Genomic DNA, 13,724 nt, shown 5'->3' with positions numbered 1-13,724 from the left:
GCAGCCTGGTCTGTTTTCGCAGCCTCTGGCTGAGCCGACATGGGAATGGCTGCAGCAGGCTGGATTCTTCATAGCTGGAGCCCTCAGAGACTCAGCATGGCAGGGCGACCCTTTCTGGCACACAGGAGTCAGGTCCCCAAGGTCTTCCTGGAGAACCAGGTCTTGAGGCGGCAGGACCCTCTTGATCATAGAAACAGAATCACAGAATAGTAGAGCTGGACGAGGCCAAAGGGCCATTGGCTCCAAGCCCGGCTCAGTGCAGGACACGCTTCAAACCATCGCTCTCAGATGGCTGTCCAGTTGCATCCTGAATGTCTCTAGTATGGGAGAGTCCGCCAGTTCCCTAGGTCTTTGGCACCATTGTCATACTGCTCTAACAGACAGGAAACTTTTCCTGATGCCTAGCTGGAATCTGGCTTCCTGTAACTTGAGCCTGTTATTCCCTGTCCTGCACTCGCGGATGATCGCGAAGAGATGCTGTCCTTCCTCCTTGTGGCAGCCTTTCAAGTACTTGTGCGGTGCTATCATCTCACTCCTCAGTCTTCTCTGCTGGAGGCCGGACATGCCCAGTTTCTCAGTCTCTCCTCACAGGGCTTTGTTTCCAGTCCCCGGATCATCCTTGTTGCCCTCCTCTGAATGCTTTCCAGCTTGTCTGTGTCTTTCTTAAACTATCGTGCCCAGAACTGGATGCAGAACTCCAGATGGCACCTAACCTGAGTAAAGGGGAACTGATACTTTTGCATTTGCCTTTTTTGCAGCCACATTAAATTGTTGACTCATATTCAGCTTGTGATCTACAACAATTCCAAGATCCTTCTCACTTGCGGTATTCTTGAGTCAAATATTCCCCATCTTGTAATTATGCATTTGGTTTCTTCCTAGGTGCACAGGTTGGCATTTGTCCCAACTGAATTTAATTCTGTTGTGGCTATGACCTCATACTATTCTTTTATTATTGTTGCATTTATTGCATTATTATTACGCATGGTCTTTATGCATTGATGTGAGAAACCCAAGGCAGCTCACCTAGCTACATTTTATCCTATTTTATCCTCACAACAACCCTATGAGGTAGTTTGGGCTGAGAGTCTGTGACGAGCTCAACATCACCCTCTGAGATTCATGGCCCAGTGGGGCCTCGAACCCGCATGTCCTGGGTGGCCAGTCCGACGTGCAAGCTACCGCTCGGGCTCTCTCGCAGGGCCGTTCTGTGGGTGAAAGCAGGGCCCAAGCTGTGCTGGCACCCCCGAGTCTGACCCATTGTCACAGGAAGGTCCGGGAAGAGATGCGGGCGGCGGCGGCGGCTCCCTCCACAAACGCCACTCACAACTCTGGCTCGTGCGTGCCAGTTCCACGACCTCCCAAGGATGCCTGGAAAGGGGGTTTTTGCAAATGACACCCTAAGTCTGCCTTCCTGTGCACTGAACAACACAGGTTTAATCGCACAATGGCTTGGCAGGGCTGGGGGAAGGACAGAAGGGGGAAATGCCCTCCACTGCACCTTAATTTTTAAAAATTACGTCTTGCCACTCAGTGGGCAGGACAGGTGACGGAGAGCCGCCCAAGGCCTGCATTTCTCCATGACCCCCCCCCCCCCGCACCCCAAGCGAGCCAATACAAGAGGGTCAGTGCTGCATCCTGCACTCTGCAGGCTGTTTTCCAGGCGAACCCACAAAACCCATCAGCCTCATTGTTCTTCAGGGTGCGTCTGTTCGCCAGGCCCAGGGTGGCCCTGGTCCTGATTTGGAGAGGCAGCCCTCTCTGGGAATGGCTGTCAAAGCAGCATCCTCTTTCGCAAAGTGCCCTCAGTCTGAAGGGCTGCCCAGCCTCGGCCTGGTTTAAAAATGAAGACCCATCTGGAGGAAGACCTGTGCCCATTTCATGTATGTGTATGTGTGAAATGTACATTGGCATTTTTTCCTCCTGCAAGGAAGCCAGGGTGGCTTAGGTCACCCTGCTCTCTGTTTTGTCTTCGCAATAACCCTGTGGCTTTCCCTGTCCCAGCCCAGCACACTAACTGACACTGACCACTAGACAACACTGCCCTGAAGTTACTGCCCAGACAGCAGATTGAACAGAAAGCCCAGAGTCGCTGCCTTCTCCAGCAGAGTGTGGTGTATTGTATTTCTGCTTGAATTATCATCCTCATTGCTAAATTTGCATATATGCATACAAACTAAAGTATGCAAATTTATGACTAACCCTTTTCTTGGGCTGATGCATTTCCTCTCTTTGGGAGGGAATGATAGATGGCGTTACCACGGAGCGAAGCAGACTTCCCCAAGCCAGTACTACTTTATGCAGTGTGGCATTGGCCTTGCCGTCTGGGGATGATGAGAGATGTAGCCTAACGCACCCAGATTGATGGGTGGCTTCCTGAAACATCTCTCAGGGGCAGCACTGCCAGACTCGTTGCATGGAGAGCAGGACACAATCTTTACACAGTTTTATGGTGATGTATAGCCCTGCCTTGGAAACGTACACAAACACCGTTTCCTCCTTTTCCTTCCATAGGAAAATGTGAGCAAAGATGACGTAGCCCATGCAATCCGCAGCTGCTGTCTTAGGCAAATGTTTCTCATCTTCCTAGCCTTTGTCCCAATTTTTTCACAGTAGCCTTCCCCAACTTGGCATCCTCTAGAGGCATTAGACTACAATTCCCATCATCCCAGCCAACAAATCTGGAGGGGTCCATAGTGTTGTATGGTGGAGGAAGGTTGTTGTGCAATGACTATTTTTCCGACAAGAGGCACCCCGTGTGTTTCTGGCTCCGGTCGTTTCCGCGGTGGTTTTGGGAGAATGTCGTGATGGAACTTCAGCGGAAGCCTGCCGGGCTGCCAGGGGCTGCATGAAAGAGACTCTGTTTCCGCAGCTCTGCTTCTAGCCCTCCGTGCGTTTCATCCTTGCTCCTGGCATCCCTGCAGAAACCAACCCAGGTCATAGCTGTACTGGAAGTGACGATGCTCCGCTCCGTGCGCACGTGGTGTTCCTACGGATGTGCAGGTCTCCCCATTCACTTCTCCAGGGAGGACCGTCCGCCTGCCTAAAAAGAGGCACAGAGCCATCCCGCTGCTAAGAGGAGAATTTCTTACTGTCACGCAACATTTATCCAAAGCAGAGTAGCAGAAGCTTTGACTTGGAGCATGCTGTTAGTCTTGAAGTAGTGCCCGACCCATCGCGACCCCGTGGACAACACTCTTCCAGGCCTTCCTGTCTTCCACTATCCCCTGGAGTCCACCCAAGCCCACACCCATTGCCCCAGTGGCTCCATCCAGCCACCTCGTCCTCTGCCGTCCCCTTCTTCTTTTGCCATCTATTGCTCCCTGCATTAGGGGCTTCTCCAGGGAGTCCTTCCTTCTCATTAGGTGGCCAAAGCATTTGAGTTTCATCTTCAGGATCTGGCCTTCTAAAGAGCAGTCAGGGTTGATCTCCTCTAGGACTGACTGGTTTGATCGCCTTGCAGCCCAAGGGACTCGCAGGAGTCTCCGCCAGCTCAATTCCTAGGCCTCAATCCTTCAGCGCTCAGCCTTCCTTACGGTCCAGCTTTCACAGCCATACATTGCAACTGGGAAACCATAGCCTTGACGATGCGCACTTTTGTCGGCAGGGTGAGGTCTCTGCTTTTTAGTATGCTGTCTAGAGATTTGGAGCATAGTGGTGCCAATATTCAGACCAGCCTTCCCTGAGGTGGTCCCCTCCAGATATATTGAACTACAAATCCCAGCATCCCCCAGCCAGCTGTGAGAGCATCACATTCCTTCTTGTTAACCTCTCTCCCCACATCCTTGTTTTGCAGTTCATGACGAAGAACCCGAAAATGCGCCTAGGCAGTAGTTCCATGGGTGGGGAGCGAGCTATCCTTCTGCACCCGTATTTTAAGGACCTGGATTGGGACCTGCTAAACCAGCGCCAGATCGAGCCACCCTTCCACCCTCGAATTGTAAGTGTTTGGAACGTGCGTGTGTGCCTGTGAAGGGACCAGCTCGGTGGTGGGGCCCATGCCTTGCCTCTAAGAAGCCACAGGTGAAACGGTGGAAGGGTTCACCCCTAATGAAGCTCTGTTTGCAGGATCGCATCCCCTTTTCTTCCTAAGGGCCAGCCCACGTCCTCTTTTACTCCTCCCATGAAGTGGAAGGAGCTGCTGAGTCTTGAAGGGGTGGCTGAGGGCTGCACGAACCGTGGAGGAGATGAGCTGCAGGTTGCCCACCCTGGGGGTAGACGGTGCATTTGAGGTGACTTTAAATGGGCAAGGGGCAGCTCAGAGAGGAGCCAGGAGCTGGCTCCCCGTCCATCCAAAAGTGCTGCTGTGCTTCCAGGAACCTTTTGGGGGAGGAAAGAGGGAGGGGGAGAGCCTGTGACGGAGGTTCTCCAGGCAGGCAGGTGAAAGGTGAGCTTGCAGGGGAGAAGAAGGCTGCAGGGAAGGTCGCCAACAGTGAGGATGGAGGGAAGCCGTCGGCAACCCAAGACCAAGCTCCTCCTCAAGTCTGGCCCTGCCTGGAGGTAAACTTAGCCTGAGTTCAGAGAACTCCCCAAGCCATGGTGGTTTTTTGACATTGTTGGTCTGCTCTGTTGTCTGTACCCAGTCATGGTATTTCACCATGGTAAGTCTGGTCTTTAGAAACCACAGCTTGCTCTGTGGCTTCTGTGTACCACCATGGCTTGTCATGTTGTTTGAACCCCGGTTTGTGACTCCCACAGTCCTGTGATGCAGCTGCCCCAGAATCCTCTGGAAGGAGCGGCACTGCAGGAGTGTGGGCCAGTGAGGAAGAGACAGGTGGGATAACGGCGGAAGACGATGCACCTCGGGACTGAATTTCAAGGGCGATGCTAATGGGATGTGGGATAATAGTGGGAGGATTTCGTGAGTCAGATGGAGATCACAATAAAGTGGAAACCACTCGATTGTCTGTCAGGGAGACCCTGGCAAAAGATCAAGAGCCATGGGAGCCATGCAGGGTTGCTTGTCATTTGTGAACACAGCCTTAGTTGGGATCTGACTCCGTTTCCACAAGATTCCATGTCCATGCCTAGGAAACATGTTTTCAATGTTAGCCAATGCAGTAGAAATTTGGAAACAGCAAAGGAGCAGAGGAACCATTTTTTTTCTGTTTGCATTTCGCAGAAATCAAACGAGGATGTGAGCAACTTTGATCCTGAATTTTTAAAGGAGGAACCTATCCTAACCCCCATCGAAGATGGAATTCTTGCTATGATCAACCAAGAAGAATTTAGAAACTTTTCTTATACAGACCCAGAATTAGAGTCTTAGCCGCACCTGAGGGTGCTGACCGTCTCCTCAGCCTGTTGAGGAAGACCTGTTGCTTCGGACTGCCTGTTTCGCTGGGAGATCCTGCAAGGAGTGTTGGATTACGCATTGCAGCCAAGAGGAGCACAGCTTGCGGGATCCTGATGCGGCAGGAGCACCTCTCGGATTGCTTGAAGAACAAGCGTTGGTAGCCAAGCAGTGAATTTCCTCTGTGTGGAACGGGTAGGTGCGGAAAGGAGAGTTCGCTTGGCTCCAGGTGGCTGCTGGAAGTGAAACTTTGCTGTGACATCTGGGTCATTTTCACGAGAATGACATCAGCTGTGAGCCAACTGGATCTTTATACAGCACTGCTACCTGGCAAAACAGAAACAGGAGAACATGAGGGGCACAGGACTCACCTGTGGCAGCAGCATGGCCAAAATTGCTTCTTCCCTCCGGGCAACGGGGTCCATTGGAAACATGTTCGAAACCAGGTGTCTGTGTGCCAACTGACAGAAACCCGAAACTGGAAAAACCAGCCAAGGGAAGTGACCCTTTGATGCGGATGCTTTGGAATGCCAAGACTCCAGTCCCATTGGATGCAGCTCAGCAGATCGAAGGGGACCAACTGCGTGCGTCGCTGTTAGATCAGCCGCTCACACATGTCGGCGAGCACGTGTGTGTAGGGTGGCCACATGCAAATCGCCGAAAAGGAGGATGTTGGTTGCATGGCACGTCTGTTTGTCCGTTAGTCATTATTATTTAAATAGAAATTGAGTACACCCCCCCTTGGTGTGGGAAACTGACCTGCTGCCCAGAGCGCCTTTCTCCATCCACTGTCCAGGTGCTGTTGATGGGCATTCCTGAGGTTTAGGGCTTCCGTCGGATGGTCCTTGACTTGGGATTTGGACTGGGCAGCCCTTCAAACACGACACGTTCAGAACAGAGACAGTCCTCTGGCAGCTCTTCTAATAGAGGACTGCCCTCTGTGAAAGAGGATGCATGGCCTTCATCGGTGCATATGCGTGTGCATGTGCATATGAGTGAAAGAAGGAGAGGGTTTTCCTTGCTGAATTGGGATGAAAGTTGCTAGAACAGAGCCGGTCCACCCTGCTACCTCTGGGTGATGTGAAGAGGGAAATGTTTTCTCTTGTGTTTTGTGAAATGCCAAGATAATTTGGGGCTCATTTAAGTTTGTGTGTTTGTTTTTGCATCCTCAATGCTCCTTTCCTTTTATAAAACAGAATGTGCCAAACAGGATCTTCCTTAGATCTCAAAGCAGATCTAATTTTGATTTCCTTTCCAAAACCAGTGCAGTACTTTGGGCTCTAAGTACTCTTGTTTTTTCTTTTTTTTAAAAGCAAACTCAAAATAGTAGCTCTTAAATTATTTCAGCACAGATACTGAAGGGTGCAGCCAGCTATAGGTCAAGTCACAATTACCCACCAAGAACCAGTTCAGCATTTGTGCCCCATGACTTGGGCATATCATTTATCTGGCTACCAATTTACAGTTCGGGGCCACATCTTACAACCACACAGTGATGTTTCAGGCATGGGTTCCTTTATTTCTGTCAGGTCAGAGTGAGTACACGGTAGGGAACACACACGCATCTATGGGGACTACTAAGTTCTTTTCTTGGCTAGCAGTTTTGCACAGCTGGCTCTTCAGTGCCAAACAACCTGTTCGTCTTGTTTTCAGCCAGTCTATGGCTTCTCCTTCATCATCATTTTATTTATGTGCTGCGTTTTTAAATTCTGCTCAAGGCAGGCTGCAGCAACAATGAACAAATCAATATCTAGGCACTCCAAAGGCACAGAAGCAACTATAGGAAATGCATTTCAAGCTACATTAGCAAGCTATAAATATTATAGTGCAAGTTTCCCTAAACAATGTTCCTTTCATAAATTAGAGCAATCATACATCCAAAACCCCCTTTTAATCATTAATCCACTGAGATATCAAGGTGACCAGTTACACTCCAAGTTTATCAAAAGTGGTATTGCAAACAGGCAGCTGAAAACAGGTGCAAAATCTCAAGTTAGAAACTCTACCAAATATCCCATAACATTCCCTAAGTGCTGCCACTTGCAAGTTGCAAACAATAAAAATAAAAAAGAGGAAATGCATAATTGAAGGGGAGGACAAAAGAGTAGGGTGACTGGCAGTACATTTCCAGATCCTGCCTTATCTTGCAAACTAAGCAGGGTTGGGCCTGGTTGAAAGCTGGATGGGTGACTCAAAATGTTATGGCTCCTATAAAAATGTAACAACAACAACAACAACCTAGATCATATGGATAGGGACAAAATTAGAAGGAAAAGGGAAGAGATGGTCAGGATAGGAGAAAAGGTGGCTTGTCTTGTTTTAATCCTGTGAAGGAGTAGCAACGGGGACCCTGCCCCACCGGCTCTGCTTCTAAGGAAGCATGGAGGTAGGAAGGCAGCGTTGCAGAGAGACGGGCCCCATGGAGGGCGTCTTGCCCAAGCAGTCCCTGAAATCTGGACGGGAAGTGAAAGCTACTCAGGTCAAATGCTTTCCCCTGGGACAAGAGCAAGCAGAATTTCCAAGAAAACCGAGAAGTGTTTCTCTTCTTCTCAAAGGAGAAGATCTTTTCAGCTGTGTGATTCCCTGCAGACTTTTAAGTGGGACCAGCCCAGGATGGCTTTACTCGGCCCTCTGCTGCTTCCACAAGCCGCACTGTACATGGGTGCCACGCCTTTTAAGCTCCGGCTTGGAAACGCAGGAGCAGGGCTGCCAAAGGTGGACTTGGAAGTTGCGAAAAGGTTAATTTACAAAACTGGAGAGTTCACCTCTTCCTCTCCCTTTCTCCAGCCCAGCCTCTGTCGTGCAAATTTTCCCTCTTTCTTGAATCATGTTCTGGCTGATGCGGTAGGAATGCTGCCCGGGCATGTTCACACGCTCCAGCCCTGTTGTCCATTGCTAAGTGCTTTCAGGCTGACCAAACGCAACATCCATTAGAACCCCCAACATCCACCTTTGAATAAAATGACGGCTACCCAGACTCCTTACGGTCTCATAAGTGTTATCCGTCAAATTCCTCGGAGAGTTTTTGGCAACCCAGAAAAAACAGCAAGTGTGGGCCTTCTGGTATCTCGCCATCAATATTGCAACACCGCTTCTCACCAGGGGGAATCGCATGGCTGCTGCCCGACACACCCTGTGGTTTGAGGGAAGGAGAGAACAGTAAACGTTGAGTCAGCATTGCAGCGAAGGATGACTCAGTGTTTTTACCCCACTTCCAGGCTGTGAGCTTATCTGTGATTGACTGAATTAAATCTTTGAGTCTTCCCCTCTGTGCTCACCAGCACTGTTGAAACGTTGTGTTTCCGCTCATCAGAATGCTTGGCCTGCCTGCAGTGTATCTTACCACCGGCATGTTAGCTCATGTTCTGTTCACATCTCTGCAAATTACCCGGCAAGGTCTCCAGGGCCCAGGAGATGTGGTTGAACTAGCTAGCTCCATGCCATTTACACCCCCAGATATTTCAAAGCCTAGCCCCCATAATCCCTAACTATCCCCTAGTCTGCTGGGGCTGATGAGAGCTGTAGTCCAAAACATCCAAAGGGTGGCAAATTATTTATGCATTCATTCTGGACTTCCCACAGACACAGTTGGCCACGTTGAGCAGAGAGTGCCAGCCCGGCGAGATCTTTCCTCCAATCCACCGTCGCTCTCACTATGAGTTGTGTTCTGGAGTTTATTCCCTGCTGGTGTCTGCATGGAGAAAAATACGGTAGCCAGCTCTGGATCCAGGTGGCCCTCTTCTCTAAAGAGGCTCATGAGACGCGTTGCAGCTGAGCCAAGGCTGTGCAAAGTTTTCTAGGGAGCAGGACTTCCTTCATCCTGGTAACGGTGTTCCTGGTGCAGTCCAGAGCGGGTCCCCGGCTGTGTGCCAAAGCCAAGGAGCACAGCCTGTTCCCTGTTGCCGCCACTGCCACCTATTTCAGCCATATCATTTCTAGAGGGCAAAGAACAAACAATCTTGGCACCATGCATTTCTTCCTTGCGTGCAGGATCAAAATAATAGGCATTTACCATACTCGGAGGGAACACTGTGAGATTATAATGTGGCTGAAACCTGAGCACTGTCAGTGAAGATCTAGTATTGTGACTTTTAATGCTTACAAACCCATGGCCCACCTTTAAATCCAAGCTGCAAAGAGGAATTACGTCATATTCTTTGGGTGTCTGGATTGTTTTTTTGTTATCATTCTTTTTGCTACTACATTTGATTTATATGCAACCTTTTGAGGAACCCAAGGTGGTTTGCGTAGCTCCATTTTATTCTTGCAACAACCCTGTGAAGTAGAGGAGGCTGAGAGGAAGTGACAGGCCCAATTCACCCGTGAATTTCATGAGGAGTAGAACCCAAATCTAGATCCCCAGTCCAATGCTGTAACCATAACACCACAGTGGCTCTACCTCGTTCAGCCCCAACATGAAAGGAAATGTTGGGGGAAAGGGGGTACTCCATGCAGGGAAGGGTTGTTAACCCTTTCCTATCCAGCTACAATCCCTCTTGTCATTTAAGCTAAGCCATTTTTTTTTAAAGAGGGAGAACTGTCAGCACTAATGTGTGTAGTTTTTTTAGTGGGTGGGCAGTGATCAGACATTCTCTACTTCAAGGTCATAGCTGTGTCTGCAGCCCCAAAAAGAAAATCTGTTGTATCCTCAAAGAAAATAAAAAGAAGTTGAAAAGTTGAAACTGAAACTCATGTTACAGGTTCAGCTTAAAAGGTGAGTCCCAGGTCCAAAAAGCCTGAGGGCTCGTGGCATGAAGCTGTGAGAATGCATCAGGTTATTTGTGGCAGCGCAAGGGCAGCGGGCACAGCGGTGGAATGACATTAAAATGCACAAGTAATTTATGCTTAATGAGCACATTAAGCTATCATTGCACAGGCTAAGCACTTTCTAGCCGTGATTTCTATCCATGATCTTGATTGATGCCAAGAAAATGTTCCCTAGCACACTTTTCACCCACTAGTAGTTACGTATAACGAGATAGGAAGTTAATCTACCTTCCTTAGTGGTTGAATTAGAGGGATCTAACAACGAATTAGAAGGATCTTATAACCACACGTCACTTCTGACCTCTTACTGCACTAAGTGCTGTTTATGCAGGTCATCCTATATACAGGCCCAAATAAGCGGGTCACTCCATAGTCTTGCATCTTCCAGATTAATCCATTTCATCTTTGGGATCAATTCCAACCCAGCACCAAAGCCAGAAAGGTGAAAGAATATAGACATCTGAATGCAGGTCCTTGATAGCTGTGCTCTGCACAATGTCCTCCAAGCCTTCAAACAAGAGGTAACATGTGGAATACAAAAGTTTTGCATCTGGCATTCTACTTGTGATGTTTTCTCATCTGCAAGTTGCCACTCAGTTCCCAGGTATTGTATGTGTGAACCAGAGTTTTAAAAACCGACTGTGTTTGTACCTATTTGAGATTTGCCAAATTTTCTCAAATCTGGAGTTGACTTGAAGGTCAGATATGTTCACGTTTCACTATTGAAGTTCAACTTGTAGGGGGCTTTGAAACAAACAAACAAAATGACTCAGTGAAAGTTCTGCACACTAATTTCAATCAGGAGAAATTTCCTGACAGTTTTTGTCAATGCAAATTCATTTCAACGTTCCGGTAACATCAACGCAAACAGCTCTTTAATGAGGCAGTTACTGCCTCACAAGCAAGCCCAGACTTAGACTTCGATTTGGCCTCTAAGGGCACATGAGTAGACAGAAAAAGGCCCAAAAACTCCCAGAATGGGTGGCTGGGGACAGCTGAGAGCTGGAGGACTTTTCTGCCTAAACAAATTGACGCATCTGAAACATAGTGCTTTGCGAGTATGCTGGACCCACGGAAAGACAAGCAAATGGGTGCAAGGTCAAATCAAGCCGGAGCTTTCCTAGAAGCAGAAATGGCAAAACTGAGCTGTCATCATGAGATGAGAAGACTCCCTGGAGAAGACCATCATGGGAGGAGAAGTTGCAGGTGGAAGAAGAAGGGGGGGATCAAATATGAGATGGATTTGCAAGAACTGGAATTTGGAAGGACGGAGCGTTTTGGAGTAGGGCATTTTGGAAGGCCTTCATTCATAGGATTGTCACAAGTCGGGGACTTGACAACACAACAACCCCAAACATACTTACGTAGGACAGTCTCTTGGATGTTAGAGATCCCAGGGGATGCACTAGTAGGAGCAATAGCTGATTCAGCATCACCCCCTGCATTAGAATTCAGCTTTCCAGAATGTAATTCCCCCCAGATGCGTTGGGCTACAACACCCATCACTCCAGCCAAGGGTTGGGTGGCTGAGGATGATAGGACTTGCTGCCTACCACATCTGGAGGGCACAGGGCTGGAGAAGGCTGTAATGAGATTCTTCCTAGCAACTGTTTGAAGGGAGCTTGTGAAGCAGAGTTTCCCCATTTTCCAGCAAGGGGCATTCCCCAAATGGACGTCATTTTCTAACACTCTTGTCTGAATGGGCTTTTTGCAGGTCACTGGGCAGATCTCCAGTAGCCACTAGACATGATTTCAGGCCAGTACAGAAGATGAGGAACCAACGAGGGTAAATTAGGGCCATTTGCTGATCAGGTTTAAAAGAGGGACAGTTTTAACCAGACTTCTCCAAGCTGGTGCTTTCTGGCTGGGTCGGCTGGGAAGTTGCAGTCCAATGCATTTGGAGCCTGATGCAAGCTGGGAAGTCTGTCTGAAGCAGTGATGCTCAAACCTAACTCACTGGAGAGGTATGATGTCAAGCTGCTGCAGCCCTCAAACCACAGGCAGCCTCTGGGAGGTCCTGCAGATGTCACCGGGATTTCGGAAAGAGGGGTCTGGAATCCGTGGCCGGGGGCACAGAGCCAGGGAGTCAGGCACTGGCGCCTGGCTCTGCCTTGTATCCCTTCTTGCAAGCCTCCTCCTTTGTATTAAGCTGTGGAGATGTATCCCAACTAGAGGAGGCCAAGTTGCAGCATGATGCAGCCACGGTGATGGGAAAGAGTGTTTGGGATGCGGCTACAGCCAGTGTTGCACAGCCGAAGGCACTCCGTGTTTGGCTTTTGCTGAATCCATTCTGCCTGTATTTCATGGATCGCCCAGCTCCTTTCCTCTTTCACCTGCTCCTGGCCCACTGGTGCACTGGAGCAAGCGAGAACAAGCAAACGAGCTTCCTCTCCAGAACAGGAAGAAAAGAAAAGGGTGCATATCCCACGGCCAACCCCCCCCCCCCCCCCCGTGGCCTTGCTCACACAAGTGAGATGCCTTTTCTCCTTTTCGTTTATTGCTCTGGTGATCTTAAGCCAGGCCATCTATGCATGTAGGTCAGCACCAGGCAGCGGTAAACGCCCTGCACGAATCCAGCACTTGTTCCAAGGGCTTCTGTGACTCATAACCGCAAGGGTGGCAAGAATAACGAGTTGCATCACAAAAAGCTGCCTGGTGCCACTGCCGAGCAGCAAACAGAGAAGCCCCGCAGGGCCCAAGGGTCTCTGATCCCTCAAGGCCCTGGCCCTTTGCCTTTGGCTGTTCCAGGGACGCTGGGGGTGCAGGTTGCTCTTTAGCAAATTCAGGAATTGTTTGGGCTCCTCCAGAATGAGCCTTTGAGACTCAGCAGGTTTTCTTTTTCCTGGCCCTGTACGGATGAGACTCGACAGGCAGATGGATCTTCTGCTGCAAATCAGGCTGACACAGATTATTTAACATGCTGCATGTGTGACCTGGGTAATAACAGTAAATCAGAAACTTTGTGCCAGTCACAGGCTCTTGGCCCAACCTACCTCACAGGGTTGTTGTTGTGAAGATAATATTGAGGGCAGGAGGAGAATTGAGTTCCTTGAAAGGAAAAAAGACTGAATCTAAATATAAATAAATCAATAGCGATTATTTATGTGCCCAGAGTATGGTCTGAAGATATCCACCATGTTGAAGCTAAGCAGGCCTGGAGCTGGCCTGAGCTTGGAAGGGAGACCACCTGGGAACTGCATGAAGCCACCTGAAGTTCCGCAATGGGAGAAAGAGGGGATGGAAATATAATAAAGAAATAGATAGATCAATAAATAATTACAACACCCCTCAAATAGAAAGCTAGCACCTCAGGAAGAAGGTTTGCTTCTTTGCCCTAGCCCTAACCCTTTGCTTCTGGTGCTAGCTTTCTATTTGCAAGGGGGGTTATCTATTTATTTATTTTTTGGAGGGAAGTACTGGATTATTGGACGCCTGAAATAGACTATTCACTGCCTCATTCTGCAGTGGTAGAAGGCACCTGCTGTAGTTTGTGGACCCTGCAGCAGGACTCATGTCCTCTGGGATCAAGTTGCTTATTTATCTACTTAACCCTAAAGTAGATAACAGGAATATGCAGTTTAGCAAAACCAGGAGCTCATCCATCCTCTCCTGGGTGACCTGAGGCCAGGGACTTGCTGAAGATCAAAGGGCAGTGTGCAGGCCG

At 49.1% G+C, this 13,724-nt stretch overlaps 1 protein-coding gene across 1 annotated transcript in view; it reads left to right on the top strand.

Annotated features, from left to right (window-relative positions):
* PRKCH (protein kinase C eta) overlaps positions 1–6,437 on the top strand; it is a 111,867-nt gene extending 105,430 nt beyond the window's left edge. The window contains exons 13-14 of the mRNA XM_044437012.1: positions 3,797–3,940; positions 5,123–6,437. Coding sequence (XP_044292947.1) covers positions 3,797–3,940; positions 5,123–5,269 — 291 coding nt within the window. The 3' untranslated portion in view covers positions 5,270–6,437. The remainder of the gene's footprint in view (positions 1–3,796; positions 3,941–5,122) is intronic.
* The last annotated feature ends 7,287 nt before the right edge of the window (positions 6,438–13,724 follow it).

Source organism: Varanus komodoensis, unplaced genomic scaffold, assembly GCF_004798865.1.
Source record: "Varanus komodoensis strain SLA01 unplaced genomic scaffold, ASM479886v1 scaffold3, whole genome shotgun sequence".
NCBI classification, from domain to species: Eukaryota; Metazoa; Chordata; class Lepidosauria; order Squamata; family Varanidae; genus Varanus; species Varanus komodoensis.
This window is presented reverse-complemented; position numbering and strand designations above follow the sequence as displayed.